Source organism: Pavona decussata, unplaced genomic scaffold, assembly GCF_977016875.1.
Source record: "Pavona decussata unplaced genomic scaffold, jaPavDecu1.1 SCAFFOLD_96, whole genome shotgun sequence".
Classification (NCBI taxonomy): domain Eukaryota; kingdom Metazoa; phylum Cnidaria; class Anthozoa; order Scleractinia; family Agariciidae; genus Pavona; species Pavona decussata.
The window spans coordinates 100,350-116,062 of NW_028145513.1; the positions used below are offsets into that span (position 1 = coordinate 100,350).

General features: G+C 38.2%; 1 protein-coding gene across 1 annotated transcript in view; it reads right to left on the bottom strand.

Annotated features, from left to right (window-relative positions):
• Window positions 1-7,137: 7,137 nt before the first annotated feature.
• LOC146472763 (uncharacterized) overlaps window positions 7,138-15,713 on the bottom strand; it is a 28,017-nt gene continuing 19,441 nt past the window's right edge. Inside the window, exons 6-7 of the mRNA XM_085119168.1 lie at window positions 15,492-15,563; window positions 7,138-7,251 (exon numbers count right to left, since the gene is read on the bottom strand). Coding sequence (XP_084975294.1) covers window positions 7,176-7,251; window positions 15,492-15,563 — 148 coding nt within the window. The 3' untranslated portion in view covers window positions 7,138-7,175. The remainder of the gene's footprint in view (window positions 7,252-15,491; window positions 15,564-15,713) is intronic.

A 15,713-nucleotide genomic window follows, 5' to 3' on the forward strand; every position in this document is an offset into this window, starting at 1 on the left:
GCAGAGTCGGCGGTCGGAAGAAGGAAAAAAAAAAGTCTGCTCTAATTACCACTAGAGTCCAAAATCTAGCCTTTTGTCTAATTGGTCGAAGAACAAAAGATCCTTTGAGCCACCTGCCATTTGGTTACGTGATTGCATGTTTGACTTCCGGTGTAATTTCAAAATTATGCGGCCGCGGAGGGAGATGCGAATAGCGAATTTTCCGCTGCACTTACTTCGTCTCTTTAAGACTTTATCCACAAATCGTTAAAGGATGAGCAGAAAGAATGCATTCGAAGGATCGTTTGCTTAGAAGCAGATGTTTTAGCCGTACTTCCAACGAGAGCTAGGGAGCGTTGAAATTGTTTACGGCAGTGCTGAACAATGGCTTAGTGATCGATGGAGAAAAGGCATTACAGTGCGGCAATCTTCACCAGTCGAAGGTTTTAGTAGTATGTGAAGTTCACACAGTCACAACCTGGTGATTTTAATAGAGCATGATAAATGTCGACGTTCGAGCTGAAGTTTTTCTCGCTCGATTGAAATGAAGCTGGAGCATTTAAGATGTTGAAGCATGAAGTTTACTGTCTCCTGGATTTATGCCTAAAAGTTTGGAAAACAATTATTTGAGAGCTCAGCTGTCTCTTTTCGCCTTAGATACTGTCGTTGTGTGTTTTTGAAAATCTTAGAATTGACATTTAAAATCATAGATTTTATCGAAGGATTTTATTGCGTGTTCAAAAGTCTTCTGGAAATTAGCACTTAAAATCCCGCCTTCCAAGCTGTATTCATTTCCGGTATAATCTGATTGGCTTACATTAAAAGCATGAGACAAGATAACATCGCGTCAGCAAACAAGGGGCGGCAGAAGACTCGTGCAGTAATTGTATCAGGCGTTCTTTTCTTCTTCCTTCTCCCGAACGCCGACTCTCGCAATGCCACACTTTTGCGCTCCAACTAAAAAATAACACCTGATCGCAGGTTAACTGGAAGACGCATTATCCGTCTGGACGAACTTGGGCAAACATTCGTTGTTCGTCTAGTTATGTTTCTCTACTAAGTATAAAGACGGACAAAAGACGCATTATGCGTCTGGACGAACTATCTTCCATTCTCCGTCTTGAACGACGCACAGCGGAAACGATTTTGTCCAGAAGGATAATGTGTCTTGTGACCTTCTTTATACACCAGTAGGGACGCATGACCAGACGAACAACGAATGTTTGTCCAAGCTCGTCCAGACGGATAATGTGTATTCTAGTATAGAAACGGCCAATAAAATAATTTTATGTTGTTCAAAAAATGTGTCTCCTGTGTATATATTTATCACCAATACCTGTTGTGGTTAGGGCAGTATAGTGAGTGTAGATCAACCAGGAAATTAAAACCATTCTAAGGTAAGTGGTAGTTGATTTTAACCCTAATGTAGCTGTTTTAGACTGTTTCAAAAGCAGATCTATTTAAAGTGAAGTTTTCTTTGGTCTACGTTAGTGTTGATTCCCCCTTGGAAAGTGCATTCGTTTTGGTATTATATGTTATAAATCAGTCACCCATTGTGGCCATTGTTTCCCATTTTACATGTCCAAAATGGCTCAAATGGGACCATTTATAGGAATGCCAACTTTTTTTTTGTTCTTTTAATATTGCTATTTTAAATAAATAAATTAATGCCCAAAACAGCTGTTATAAAACGAATCGTTTCAGACATAATGGTGCTAATTTAGTCATTTAGTGTACAGTTCTTTTTAATTTAAATTGGGATAAACTGGCCAAAAAATAGGGGCCAATTTTCTTCCTTTCTGAAGGCATGAAACGGCTTAGCCATTCAAGAGCACCATTTCAACCCTTTTAGAAACCAAAACTACCCCCAATTTTTCCAAAATAGGCGTTTGTGTTATCGTTTCGACCACCTTATGCCGGGTTATTTCTGCCCTGTTTACTGTGGCTAAAACAACTCTTAACAAAATGGGCTAAATAATAGACCAAAAAAGCGCAGTATTTTACTCACCGGACTAAAACAGATCTATTTAATTGACAGTGTAATTAAGGAATTAAGTAAAAAGATGCATCCTATCAGTATAAGCAACTAATAATAATAATAATAATAATAATAATAAGAAGAAGAAGAAGAAGAAGAAGAAGAAGAAGAAGAAGAAGAAGAAGAAGAAGAAGACATGAAATCTTCTGTCATCTGTCATCTTTTTACAGGACCAAAGTTTAAAAGCTTGTCAAAGAGGTTACTACTCAGTGATATGACATTGAAGTCTGCCGTTCTGTTTAACAATTTAATGTTTTATAATATTTCAAAGGTACTTTAGTTTAGCTTTAACATAAAAAAAGTTGAGTTTCACTTTCCTAAGGGATACTTTGACAGATTGTACATTTTACAACGATGTTGACACGTAAACTTAAAAGGCAAGCAAGGGAAAGTTGCAGAGAACGATTCTAAAGGAAGTTAGAATGAATATTGAGAAAATAAAGGGAAAACATAAAGATTTTATTGAACACAATAAGATATCTCTTTAGTGTAAAAGAGTGGATTAGTTAAATTACCAAAAAAGTAAATAAAATGAACTAAAAATTTTGATACGACGGGAATTTTGGATCTCGGGGCTTCGCAAACCTTTTACAAGCCACTTAAGTCAGCCATGAAGTGATGAGAAGTAATACGAGAAAAGTAAACTGGCTACCTTAACCGATTAAAGGTACAATAAAAACGCTTTGTTTTACCGTTTTTTTTTACATTATTTTGTGCTTTGAAAAAGTAAATATTTTCAGTACTAAGTCTGGTCTTGGTACTAATAAAATATTAAATTAACATTTACTTACCATCCCCAATTGCTACCATATAAATTTCTTTAAAAAAAAGAACGTGTGTGTTGGAGCTTGCTCACATGTTTAAAAGTTGTGAACGTTTAATATCCGACTGAACAGAGTAACTTCTCCCCTCTTCCGTTCAAAACTCGATAGGGCTAAGTATCCCACACACCTGCCACACGTAAGGACGCCTTGTTAACAGAAAGATTAAGAATTACGTTTACGGCGAATGGCAAACGGCAGAAATTACCACGTGACCATGTTTATCCTTCATTCGCCCCTCGCTGTTTTAAGTTTCTTAGTAAAATTGAGTAGTTTTACATTAGCATGAACGGAAAGGCCAGAACCGTTTTGCACTATTCTTATCAATATAGTAATTTTTTGCCTTTTTTTAAGAAAACATCAACGCAAATCTCACGTTTGCCGTAAACGCAATTCTTAATCTCTCTAATAATAAAATCTCGCAACCATTTTCTTTTTCAATTTATTTTGCGTATAAGGCAAGGTAGTAACTATTAATTGTTAAAATCTACGACAGATGGACAAAACGAACCTAAAGAATAAGCATGGAAGAAGTGGTGCTCACTAACTTAACATATTAAAATAATTTATGACTTTAAAGTTGACAGCTTATACCTGGAAAACTAGGAACGTTTTAGTTCAGTTGGCACTTAACATAAAGACAAAAAGAGTAAAGGGAAAATTCTTCATAAGCCTAATCGAATTTTGGATAAAATAGTATCGGTTGCACCTTTTCAGTACTATTCTGTTATGTTAAAACCATGCATAGCAAATTAGAAGACTTCTAACAAGATTAATTTTACACTAGCTACTCATGGAGATATCTTATAAGATCTTCATAATCTGCTTTAAACACAATTTAAATAATGACACGATTTACGTCTGACCAAAAACGATAACAATTGACTCGAGGTAATAGTGCTAGGACCTGATTATCTTCGTTAACTGCCGGTCCTAGCTCCTATATACCAAATGAGGATATGGTACATTACAAAAGAAAGGACTGAAAACAACCTTCGATAACAAAGCAAAATGAAAACAAAATACATTGAATTATACGTACAGCCATTTCAACTCCGATAGCTTGGAAAATAATCGCTCAGGTAGGTTACGGATTTCATTTCCACGCAAACGCCTGCAACAAAATACTTAGTAATTTCCGGGAATTTTTGGTATTTTTTGATACAGTAGTTTAGTTGTAATATTTGCGTTATTGGGGAAAAGGGAGAATCGGTGCTTCCATTCGTAAAGGGCACAACTCCCCTCAACAAATTAAAAAAAAAATGCCTGCGAGAGCGTGGGTTTTGATGTTAGTTTTTTGTTAACTTTTAGAAAAAAAAGTTACATTTAAATGCATCTAGACCGGGGGTTGGGGAGGAGAGAGAATTATGCCCGTGGCGACTTTGAACAAGGGTAGCAGTTTGATTTTTGCGCAAACACCATGACACTTCCTGACTTTTTAGGGAATTTATCTGGAAAACAATTGATGCGGTTGGTCGGTCAGTTTATTGACTTTTATGTTACCAAGGCGACCAATATTTGACAGGCAGTTTTTTTCATAAAATCCCTCTTCTTTTTTTTCGCTTATATTAATGTTCCCTTACTGGTTTTAAATACTTTCAGTTTCATTTGGTGTTTTTCTGAACTTTTGCAGAAGTCCAGGATTTCAAGATGGCAGATCCAAGATGGCATCCATTTGGAAATCATGACTTAATTATCATGCCTTATGACGTCATCGCCTTTCAATGAGGGCCTCAAAGGAAACATCTTCGGACGTATTATCTATCCTCCAAGTCTCATTTTCAAAGCTTTTATAGTTGCGTAAAGATATAATTGGGGCATGGTAAATATTCAAAGTCCCCGTTGGCTGCATTCCTCCTCCCTTCTCCCCTTCTTCCACCGTGTTCTCTGATCTTAAGAAAAATAACGTTTTTCTGACATACAGTCTAAAATAGGCTTTTTCGAAAATTTCAGCTTGCAATGCTTGATATCAGATAATACATGAAAGACAACTTATTTTCACAATGTATTATTTTCAATATAACGAGTAACTATTATCTGAAACAAAATCTTTCCAAAACACATCGGACTCACTAACAAAATTGATTGATAAAAAGTAATGATCACTGTCTCATAAACTTTCCGTCCTACTCATGTTTAAAGATTTTCAGCAAATGAAATTTGCTATTGCTTTTTATGTCTCTCCCAACTAACACGGCTAAAAAAAACTCAAATGGTAACAAACAAAAATATATCCAACAGCTTACAGAAACATCAACGACGTTAGATTTGCAAAGATCTCCTTAGGCAGTTTTTGAATTTTATTCGATGACAAATCCCTATGGGGAAAAAAATAGGTCACTTTAACCTAGAGCTTTAACCCTAACATCATCAAACAATGCATCATAAGTGAAAATGGATTATGATTATGATTATGATTGTGAACCATGTATAAGTTCTGCAGATGAAAGATTGATAGAAGAAAGATTCTCGCAGTTATCTACACAACCAGACTGTTGCATACATAACTGCAAGAATCTTTCTTGTATATAATACATCATTAGTATTCACTTCAACAAGTCACCTAATTTTCAACATCAAAATTTAATACAATTTTTGGCCGAAGCAACAGACGGTAACTTTGCGGACCAACTACGACCCAGCAATTTTAAGGCATCCCTTTTTATCCCCCCAACATGGCGTCCTTTATGGAGAGGTCGTTTATCCCTATAAGGAAATTTACTTTATTGGAATTTTTCAGTTGACGCGTTTTGTACGCTCTCAAAGGGCCTAGTGTTCCAAATAAACTAAGCACGGTCCCTAATTACAAGTTAGACAACGCCAAACTTTATAATTTTTAGAGTTGAATTCGTGAAACAAAGGTAAATTAAAGCGCTCGAATTAAGAGTTATTTCGGTCGGTTCTGCAATTAGCTCACGGTCCAGATCATAAATATCAAGCATATGTTTTAGTTTAATGGCGTTAGCCCATAACGCTTTCGACATACCTAGAGGAATAATTTCCAGTTTACTGTGTCAATTTTCTATTTTGTTGAGTACTTCTCCACAGGGGAATCGGGAGCTCAGGTCTATTAACAGGTATTATTAGAAATAGTCTTGACCGTGGCTTGGTGATTAAACCCGTTTCTCTATTAAGGCTCTCCAAAAAAAAGGTATAAGCGACAGCACATTTCGTGCAGTCTTCGTCAGCCACTTCGGTAGTCATTGACTTCCTCCCTCTTTGCACACTACTTTTAGCCGTACAGCTTTTTGATCACTTGAACCAGGTTTTCATTAGTTATATACTATGCTTGTCAATCAAAACTGCGTTGTTCAAATGTTGTAGTCTGTGTTTAATATTATTATACTACGCAATTTTTTACCTAGTGAGTAAGAAAAAGACGTTTATTTGCAATAAGCAAAGGTAATCCAAAATTGCCCCACATTTCTCTGTATTAGATAGTTTTTAATTATTAAGCAACTATAGGATGCGATTAATAAATTATTTTCTTATCTCCAGAAAATCTAACGGAAGGAAAAATAACAAACAGGCTCGGTCGAAGATAAGCTCGATTTCCGCCGCTCCCTCGGGTCCGGCTTTCCTCCCCGAGGAAAGAGTCTTTTCAGGAGTGAGCGTGGGGTCATCCCAGAACAGGTAATCGAGGCTAGGTCGAGGACAATAGACAAACAACCCCAAATTAATTGCAAACTGAGGAGTTTACTTAGCAGTTGGGAGAATCGAGGGTACTTTGTTTCCATATCAAAAGTAATGGCTCCGTTGTCTTCATCTGATTCCTTTTTCGGTGCTAAAGCATGCGTGTAGCTTTTGCCCAGCGATCTCTTTTAGTCTTAAGTTAATGGTGTGGCATGAACGATTTAGCAATAATATACTAGGCAAAGCTTCTACAGTTCCGGTCCTGATGTTCATATTCTTTTAATTTCATCCACCCGATAACTTATCATATTGTGGTGCCGTCAATTTCTTACACCCATCACTGTCTTATTTACCAATCCAGGTCACACAGGGTGATCTTAAAAGACTAGGTGCTCGTCATAGCCATGATGACAACGAGTGTCACCCCACTTGGTCTAGAGCCTAGGACTCAAAGTGTCCTCTGTCTGCGAGAAAACAGTTTAATAGTCTTAAAATTGAAAATAACAAAGTTCTCGACTTTCTCGAGGAAAGAAATGTCAAACAACTTGAATTTTAGCACCGTAATGCATTGTTCTGTATAGATTCCCTTGTATTCTATTTCCCCCCAGACATCCACTTGGACCACCGGGAAAGCACTTGGAATATGTCGCAAGAACGCAATTGTGTTGACAAAGAACCGAATAGAACATTCCACTGGGTAGTACTTACAGGTACTCAAGGGCTACCAGGGAAGAAAAAATGTCCTCTTGTAAATTTTGCAGCTGGTTATTCCTTAAGTTTCTGTAATTTATCAAAATTTGAAAGATAGTTAACAGTCCCTACTGCTCAATCTTTTCGCCCAGTTTTGTAACTGATCTGTGTAGGTTCACGCGAAATAATGTTTATTGGCAAATTTCGCAGAAAGATCTTCGCGCCTCTGACAACCCTCAACATTCCACTATAACTAAAGAAAAACATTTTTTCGTTGTTACATGGACAGCAGCACTTCATTAGAAACCACAGTGAGATGCAAGCCGATAACAGCACCCCCCCCCCCCCCACACACACACACACACACACACACACACACACACACCAACTACCTAACTAATTACTAACTAACTAACTAACTAACTAACTAACTAACTAACTAACTAACTAACTAACTAACTAACTGACTGACTGACTGACTGACTGACTGACTGACTTACTGACTGACTGACTGGCTGACTGACTGACTGACTGACTGACTGACTCACTCACTCACTCACTCACTCACTAACTCACTAACTCACTAACTCACTAACTCACTAACTCACTAACTCACTAACTAACTAACTTACTAACTAAAAATCTACGTCTAAAATTAGCGTGAAAATTTAATGAACATACATATTGACCTTGATTCGAGACTTACAAAATTTTCAATGTAATCTGCTCAAGAGTATTAGATGCGGACAACGTCACTAAGAGGAACACTAATACAGTTTTTAACCTAATGTCTTCCCTGACGTGAGAAAACCCTTAAACAATTCAATTTATTAGAAGGTAAAAGTATAAGAATTTAAGAGCGAGTGCACAGGAAAATCGAGCAAAGGGCGGCCACAGTCGAAAACCTAACCTACCCTCATTTACAGTCTGTAGATAGATATTAATGAGTTTACAAACCTGCTGGGGTTTATTTTTCGAACTACGGCCGATTTTTGGATTTTTTTTTTTTTTTTTTTTTGAGATTTTCGATTTCGCCCGTCTCTCGGCTGAAATTAGCCGCCTCACAAGGTAAAATCGACCGCCCGAAAAAACTGCTTCGCGTAACCAAAAAAAGCGATTCTATCGAAAATCTAACGTTCAATTTCTATAATAAAAAAAAAAGACATCTAACGTCTTATTTACGACAGATTTCCGGTTCTGAAGTGTAAAGTCAACACTTACTAAATGGTCAGTTGACAAGAGCTCACGCTGCGAAAATTTATAGCCAAAACTAAAATCGAGCTCTTGATAAGTGGGAATCCTCCAAATTTCCCCAAATTCTGGTTTTGAAGCCTTGAGATACAATATTTTCAGGTACATTAAAAGTTTGGTTGGGTTTTCCAGCGAGCGCTCTTCAAAATGAGTCGACCGATTTGAAGAAATTTGTGCTAAAACTGACTTAAATTGACCTTCGGGTGTTTGTTTACATTGACCAGTCGCACCAATCACATTAAAATGAGCTCTCCGAAATTAATAACTCATTTTCTCATACCATAATTCATTTGAGAAGAAATTGAACTTACCATTGTTTAATGGATTCGAATTGGAGTGTGGGTTCTTGACTATCTATATCTTGCACCAGCAGAATAAAGCCGACGGAGACTGCAATCGGTTGTCCAACTGGATCTGATATACACTGTTTCGGAAACTCCTTTGTCGGATTTGCTTAGAATTCTATTTGAATGTAACAAACGATGCTGTTCTTCGATCAAATGCCTGGGTAAGTTGTTGAGCCATGTGAGAGACTGTGACACACTTAGTTCCGATAAACTGTTTGTTCTGGAGCTAGTAAGAGTTCACCGCACTCTGTAGACGGACCCGAAGGGTCGATGCGTGACAGATTTTGAAACATATCAGAGGCTGACCGCAGGAAATTTTTGCGGGAGTTTTATTTTTGCTTTTTGTCATATGTTTCGCGGTAACTAATTGTTTTATTAGGATAGCGTGGTTTTTCTGGTGGGAAATAATTTTTGTGATTTTCAGAAAGTCGCGTTCAAATGGATTTGATAACATCTTCGGTTTTTAACTGGTTTTCAATGAGTATGTGCAATCAAAATGAGGTTTTATAAGACAATACTATGTGTACCGCATGTAAAACATATTATTGTAATCATTGTCAATTCATCACAGATGCTCTCCAAAATGGAGTTTTGTAAACGTTTATCAAGTACCAAGCAGCAATTCTATTCCGGGGGTGGGTGTGAGTGGTGAGGGGTTGGAGGTAAGGGGTAGGAGATGAGGTGTGCGGGTGTGGGGGAGGGAGGCAGTGAGGATCATCATGCTGTATGATGCTCAATGTTGATGCAATGAGAAACTCAACGTATTGAGCCACATTAACGTTCCACTAACAAATGTTCAACTAACAAAAATAGTAAGAGAAATTGCTGGAAGTTCATTTCCCCTTTTGTGCTGAGACGCATCAATACCTGGCATCAAGAGAAAATTTTATGCACATAACACAATTTTTCTGTGAACGAACTAGAGCTTTTACATTATTGCTAATTTATTTGAATTCAATTCACATACATATTGCATATAAGGTGCTTAATAGAATGTGGTTCCATAGCAGCCCAGAAACCCCTTTCACTTTTATCATGGTTTCTAGACACAACAGCTTACACTAGTTTTTCGTATTTTTGACACATTTAGAGGAAAATAAGCAATTGATCTCTTTTTAGGAAGAGAAAAAATTAAAATAGGTAAGACTTCCACTTGCTAAACGATTACCCTTGACAATGCATATAATCGACGAAAATTGATTAAAATCAATGAAAGTCGACACTCACAACTCTTTCAATCTTCGATTTCAGTTCATCAATATCAGAAATCAGTCTATTTTTACGATCGATTTTATAGATTATGGAATTTCATTGATTGAGCCCTCCGGGAGCAAAAACATGCATCCCCCTCGGAAGGGGTGGGGGGTAATTTAATACGGGGAGGCTCCGCCCCGATGTACGACCCCTTACTCTTCTATATAACAATTTTTGGCAGAAAAGGTACCCCTTTTGTATACCTTCCATTCACAAATGGTACTCCTTTTGTATACCTTCCATTGGAAAATAATGAAAGGCCCTTTTAAATTACTAAATGACAGATTTCCCTACCCTTTCATATACTTCGACTCGTGAAATCCCTATCCTTTCATATACCTGAAGCGTGAAAAGGTACACCTTATAGGCCATTATAAGGGATTAATCTCCACCCCCCCCCCCCCCCCCACCTCCCGGGGCGGCTACACGAGCGATTTAGTTGCTCGCGCAGGTGATGCGATTTTTTTCAAATTTTGTCGCGTCGCCAGCGTGAGATGAAAATCGCACGTGTAGCCACCCTCGACCTGCCGAGCCGACTGGTGAAAAAATCGCAAGAAAAAAGTCGCCAGAGTTGAAATTTTCGCGACAAAATCGCAGAGATAGTAGCCCGTCTAGCCACCCTGCAACTAAGCCTTAAAATTGCGTCTTCGTCATACGCAATAGCTCGCGAAACGGCGGGGTATCCTCGACTGTAATTTCCGTCAGAAGTTGATGATAAAATCCCCGTTCCTTTTTCTTTGCTAGCCACGGACGGACCCACGTTGACCTTTTCTTTTCTTCTTCCCTCGTTTGCTTTTTACTGTCAAGAAGAAGAATGCCATGTTTGTTTATAGTGCCCAGGTTTCTTGAAGTATGCGATTCGCGCGGCTTTCAGTTTGTCGCGAATCTCGCTAGAATTTGTCACTCGTGTAGCTACCCTCTCGCGCTGGCGACGCGATTTGAAAAAAATTGCATCACCTGCGCGAGCAAAAAATCGCTCGTGTAGCCGCAGCTTAAGCAAATGCCACAGAGCTAGCATACACAATGGCATTAATCGGCTCACAATCATGATTGGTCCAGAAAACCTCCAATCAGTATGTATTTTAGTATTCCACGATAATGGTTAATCGTTCAATCAATCAATCAATCAATCAATCAATCAATCAATCAATAAATCAATTTTCCCATTCCAAAGTTATTTCATGAAGCATCTTATACCATTATACTTGGGCAGGAGCCCTCGGCAAACCCTTCGGGGCTTTACGATGAAGACTCGATGAGTAGAGCCACTGATCAAGTTTTTCAATTAAACATGGGGGATGACTGTACACAACATGAACATTCCGCGGCGGACTAATATCTAGTCGTTAAAATGATCTTATATTGGCTTATAACCTGCTAAATAAAAACCGACAAACGTCTCCGATTTTGGGTTGCTAAATACTCGACGACCATCTTGCAACGATACCGTGTCTAGGTAGGCTCCAGACCCTGATTAGCCTAATCAGGGTCTGAGGACAGACTCGCTTTAAATTATACACCGTATTCAGGGAAGGGGGGGGGGGGGGGTGGGGAAGGGGGGACGTTTGAGCAAAAGAATTCGAGATGGGCCACGGGCGCAAGGGGTAAGACAGATCTAGCACGAGTAGCAGTCACATAGCGGGAGATCGGAGATTCGCAGGTTTATAAGCGAGGACCACAACAGCATCCTCTGTAGTCGAATATTACTAATATTATAGACGCTTCGTTGCAGTCACGTTATCAAGCTGCCGTGTGCGTTGATTTTTAAGCATTTTATTTTGTATTATTACAAGGTGCACACCGGTCCACGGTAGGTGGAGCATTTGCCACTTCGGCATATGCCGCTGATTCATTGAATGTTCGGTTAGTTTTGATGCAGAGTGTGACCGCTTAGTTTCCCAGGCAGTGATTTAATATTGGTTCGATATACCGATGTAGCACCGATAATAAATATCTGTAACAGCAGAGCGGTTGGGTGGCTGAAATATCGAGGGGGTGGGGATTTGCCAGAATTAAAAATCAAGTAGCAAGAATCCTAAAGAAAACATATCTGGTACAACGTAAATTACCAGCTGGCAAGTGTGTCAGAGTGAATTGCGTGACGTATTGTTGTTACATGCATACAGATAACCAGCAGTTTGTTATCGCCAGTTATCCAAAACGCTGATATATCTCAGCTTTAAACTGTTATTTGACATCAGTTCCAATTTACCACAACCGACAAGAAAATATGAGTCAAGTAGTTTTGGAAATGGCTTTCAATATAGCACAAGTAGTTTCATTTGTTTCATCGAATGTTTCAAGTTCTCCCGGGAAGGCAAACTATTCAAAGGCGTATCAACGTCGGTAGTCAAGGTCACAGGTTCCTGTTCGCTGGAGTGATAAGTTCGCCGATATTAAATGGTGAGTTAAATTCTTTCATTAAATGACACATGGAATGTGAAACGGAGTTATTTCGGGGCGCTCATTTCAATGTGATCGATGCAACTTGTTCGTGTAAACAAACACTTAGGTCAATTTTAGGTCACTTAGCGCGCGATCACGCAAAATATCGTCAAATTGGCCGACTGATTCTGAAGCGCTCGCTAAATAAACCAACAAAACTTTTAATGTACGTGAAAATATTATATCTCAAGGCTTTAAAACCAGAATTTGGGGAAATTTGGAGGATTCCCACTTATCAAGAGCTCGATTTAGTTTTGGCTATAAATTTTCGCATCGTGAGCTCTTGTCAACTGACCATTTAGAATCCTCTTGATAAGTGTTGACTTTACACTTCAGAACCGGAAATCTGTCGTAAATAGGACGTTAGATATCCATTTTATAGAAATTGAGCGTTAGATTGTCGATAGAATCGCTTTTTTGGTTACGCGAAGCAGTTTTTTCTGGCGGTCGATTTTACCTTGGCTGATTTCAGCCGTCAGACGGGCGAAATCGAAAATCTCGAAAAAATCCAAAAATCGGGCGTATTTCGAAAAATAAACCCCAGCAGGTTTGTAAACTCATTAATATCTATCTACAGACTGAAAATGAGGGTAGGTTAGATTTCGACTGTGGCCGCAAATTTTCGATTTTGCTTGATTTTTCTGTGCATTTGCTCTTAAGTTTCCATGGATCATTTCACTACAGTCTTGTAGGATGATTCGAGCGTCACAAACAGTTTTATTGGTGTGAAAGGAATTGGGATGCGTTGAACACTGACTTTCTCGGAGCTAATGGTATATATTTCATTTAGCAATAAGACAGTAACTAACAGAATGTTATCTCATGATAAATTTGATGAGCCATAAACAAGTTTTCTCTTTTTCCAAATATAGATATACACACACCAAAGCAGATAAGGCCATCCTAATAAATGTTTGTTTCCATCGCCCCGTCTCTTGTGATAGTGGGTCGGTCGGTCGGGCAAAAAAAAAAAAAGGAAAAAAGAATGAATGAACACTTGAAGGGGTCTGGATTCCAGAAAAGGCCGAGCTGCTAAGTAAGAAAGCCTGTTCAGAAAGTCAACTCGAAAACGTGGTCTTTTCGTTCGTCATTCGAAGTATCGATGTTAATTAAAGACAAGGATATCATATCATACCAACTGCTGTTAATAAAACAAGATCATTTGCTTGTAAATTGAAGTATTTGCTTCTTTGACTAGTGAATCTGGATTTTGTTTTTTTTTTTGTTTTTTTTACTTTTCGAAAAAAAGATGGGTCGGTCGAGCGATGAGAAACGAAACATTTTATTGGGATGGCCTAAATAAAGAGATACATTATCGAGCAATCGCGTGATTATTATTCAAGTCCGGACATACAATATATTTTTAGCCAAGCCTAAAAGAGGAGCTCCAATTTTTTTAATAGCATTTATAGAAATCTACTTTGCGTATGAACGTACTAACCTTACCAGTTCCTCAACCTTTCTGCAGTTATATATATTTTTAGTGCATTTGCAGCAAACTGCCCATCAACAATAACAATAACAATGTAATACAGAGGGCAATTTTTTTTAATGCTGATTTGTTCCAACAGAAGGAAATTTTTCTTAATCTTCCTTTCCTCGAGGGCAAAATTACTTACTCCTGATTGGTCGAGCGACGAAAATACTCGCTCCCCATTGGCTGAGCATGCCAGTTCTACATTTCGTTGTTTAATCATTTTGTGTCCAAAAACATTGAGTTCTTTCAAGTTCTTTGGAGTTCGACCGTTGAAGACGGGTTGTTTGTACTACAAATATATGGAAATCAAGTGTTGCAGCAAGAAAGAAAATTCCTTAACGTTAAGTTTTCTTGTCTCTTGCAAGAAATTGCAAAATATTTTTTGTGCCGAGGCTAAAAACTTGGATCGGATTGACATTTGTTTAGCTGAGAAACTGAAATCGGTCATGGCGACCAAGTGCTTTCACCTCGCTACTTCTTCTTACAACGAATGATGACCGGGCATAACAGTGTCCTTTTGATGGGAGGAAGGAGCAGGTCAAATTCAGTGGAAAAAATTACTTCCTAAGTTCCTTCTTTAGTTCCACCGTTGGCTCTTTTCATCGATCTATTTTCGCGGATTTTCAAGCGGTAAGAAGCTTCACATCGCTGGTGAACAATTAAGTAATGCGTGACATTAACTTTTATCGTTGTTAGTTTGCTCCTGAATTTTAAAAACTTATATTCTCTCTTCATTACAACTTAATCAATATTGCTCGTAAAGGTCGGGTAGGAGGTGGAAGAGAGAGAAGAAAAGCATAAAAGAAAACAAATGACACATTTTGGAATTCTTCAAGAAGCCCGCAACGGACGATGTGCAGAGAACTGTAACGAGCAGTGGCTTGAACTTGCGAAAGACATTGCTAAACGGAACGATTTAGCTGACGGTGTCTTTCAAAAGGCAGTGGGCGACCTTTTGGACAAGGGTCGAGGAAAGTAACGTAGTTTCCTTGTGAAAGGAAGTGCAAATTGTGAAAAAACGTTTTGGCTGCATCTTTTGAATGTCGTGTACAGCACTTTCAGCAATCTTTTAAGCAGTAGTTTTACATGGGTATGTGCGGAATCTGCAGAAATTATTTCTTACTCTGTATCTATTTCTTCCTACCGTCTAAAATACTAACGCGGTCCTGCAACAATCATCATAAAGGCATTTTAAAATACATTTAGTGCTAACTCTGATTCTAAGAGTTCCTAAACAGGTTGAAAATGGAAGCTGCATGGTGATCGACGCCGTTATATATTTCCCAAATCACGAAATCGCTTATTTCAAAGTGCGATAGCTTGATTTATTATAAAGTGCGACAACTTTTTTATTACAATTAGTGTGACAGCTCTTTTATTACAAAGTGCGACAAGTGTTATTACAAAGTGCGAACGTGAAAAGAAATCCCCTCCCTATCTCCATTCTAGGAAAACTAAACATAAAATGTCGCCGCTACTATTTATTTAGTTGTTACGTTATGCCGACACTTAACTACTACAACATTTCTTGTGATCTCATTTGCCCACCAACTTACAGAAAATTTAGGCCTGCCATATGATGGAATGTCCCCATGGGTAAATCCTTGATCTCAGTCCCTTCTAAAATCCTGTTTAAATTTAAGACAAAAATTACACTTACAATAGACTTTCCTTGAATTAAGATAAGTCGCTTATATATCGATAGAGATGGAAGATTTAAGTTAGAAATTAAGAAGGCAATAAATTTGGTATTCAAGCCTAGAATTAAAAACTCTACG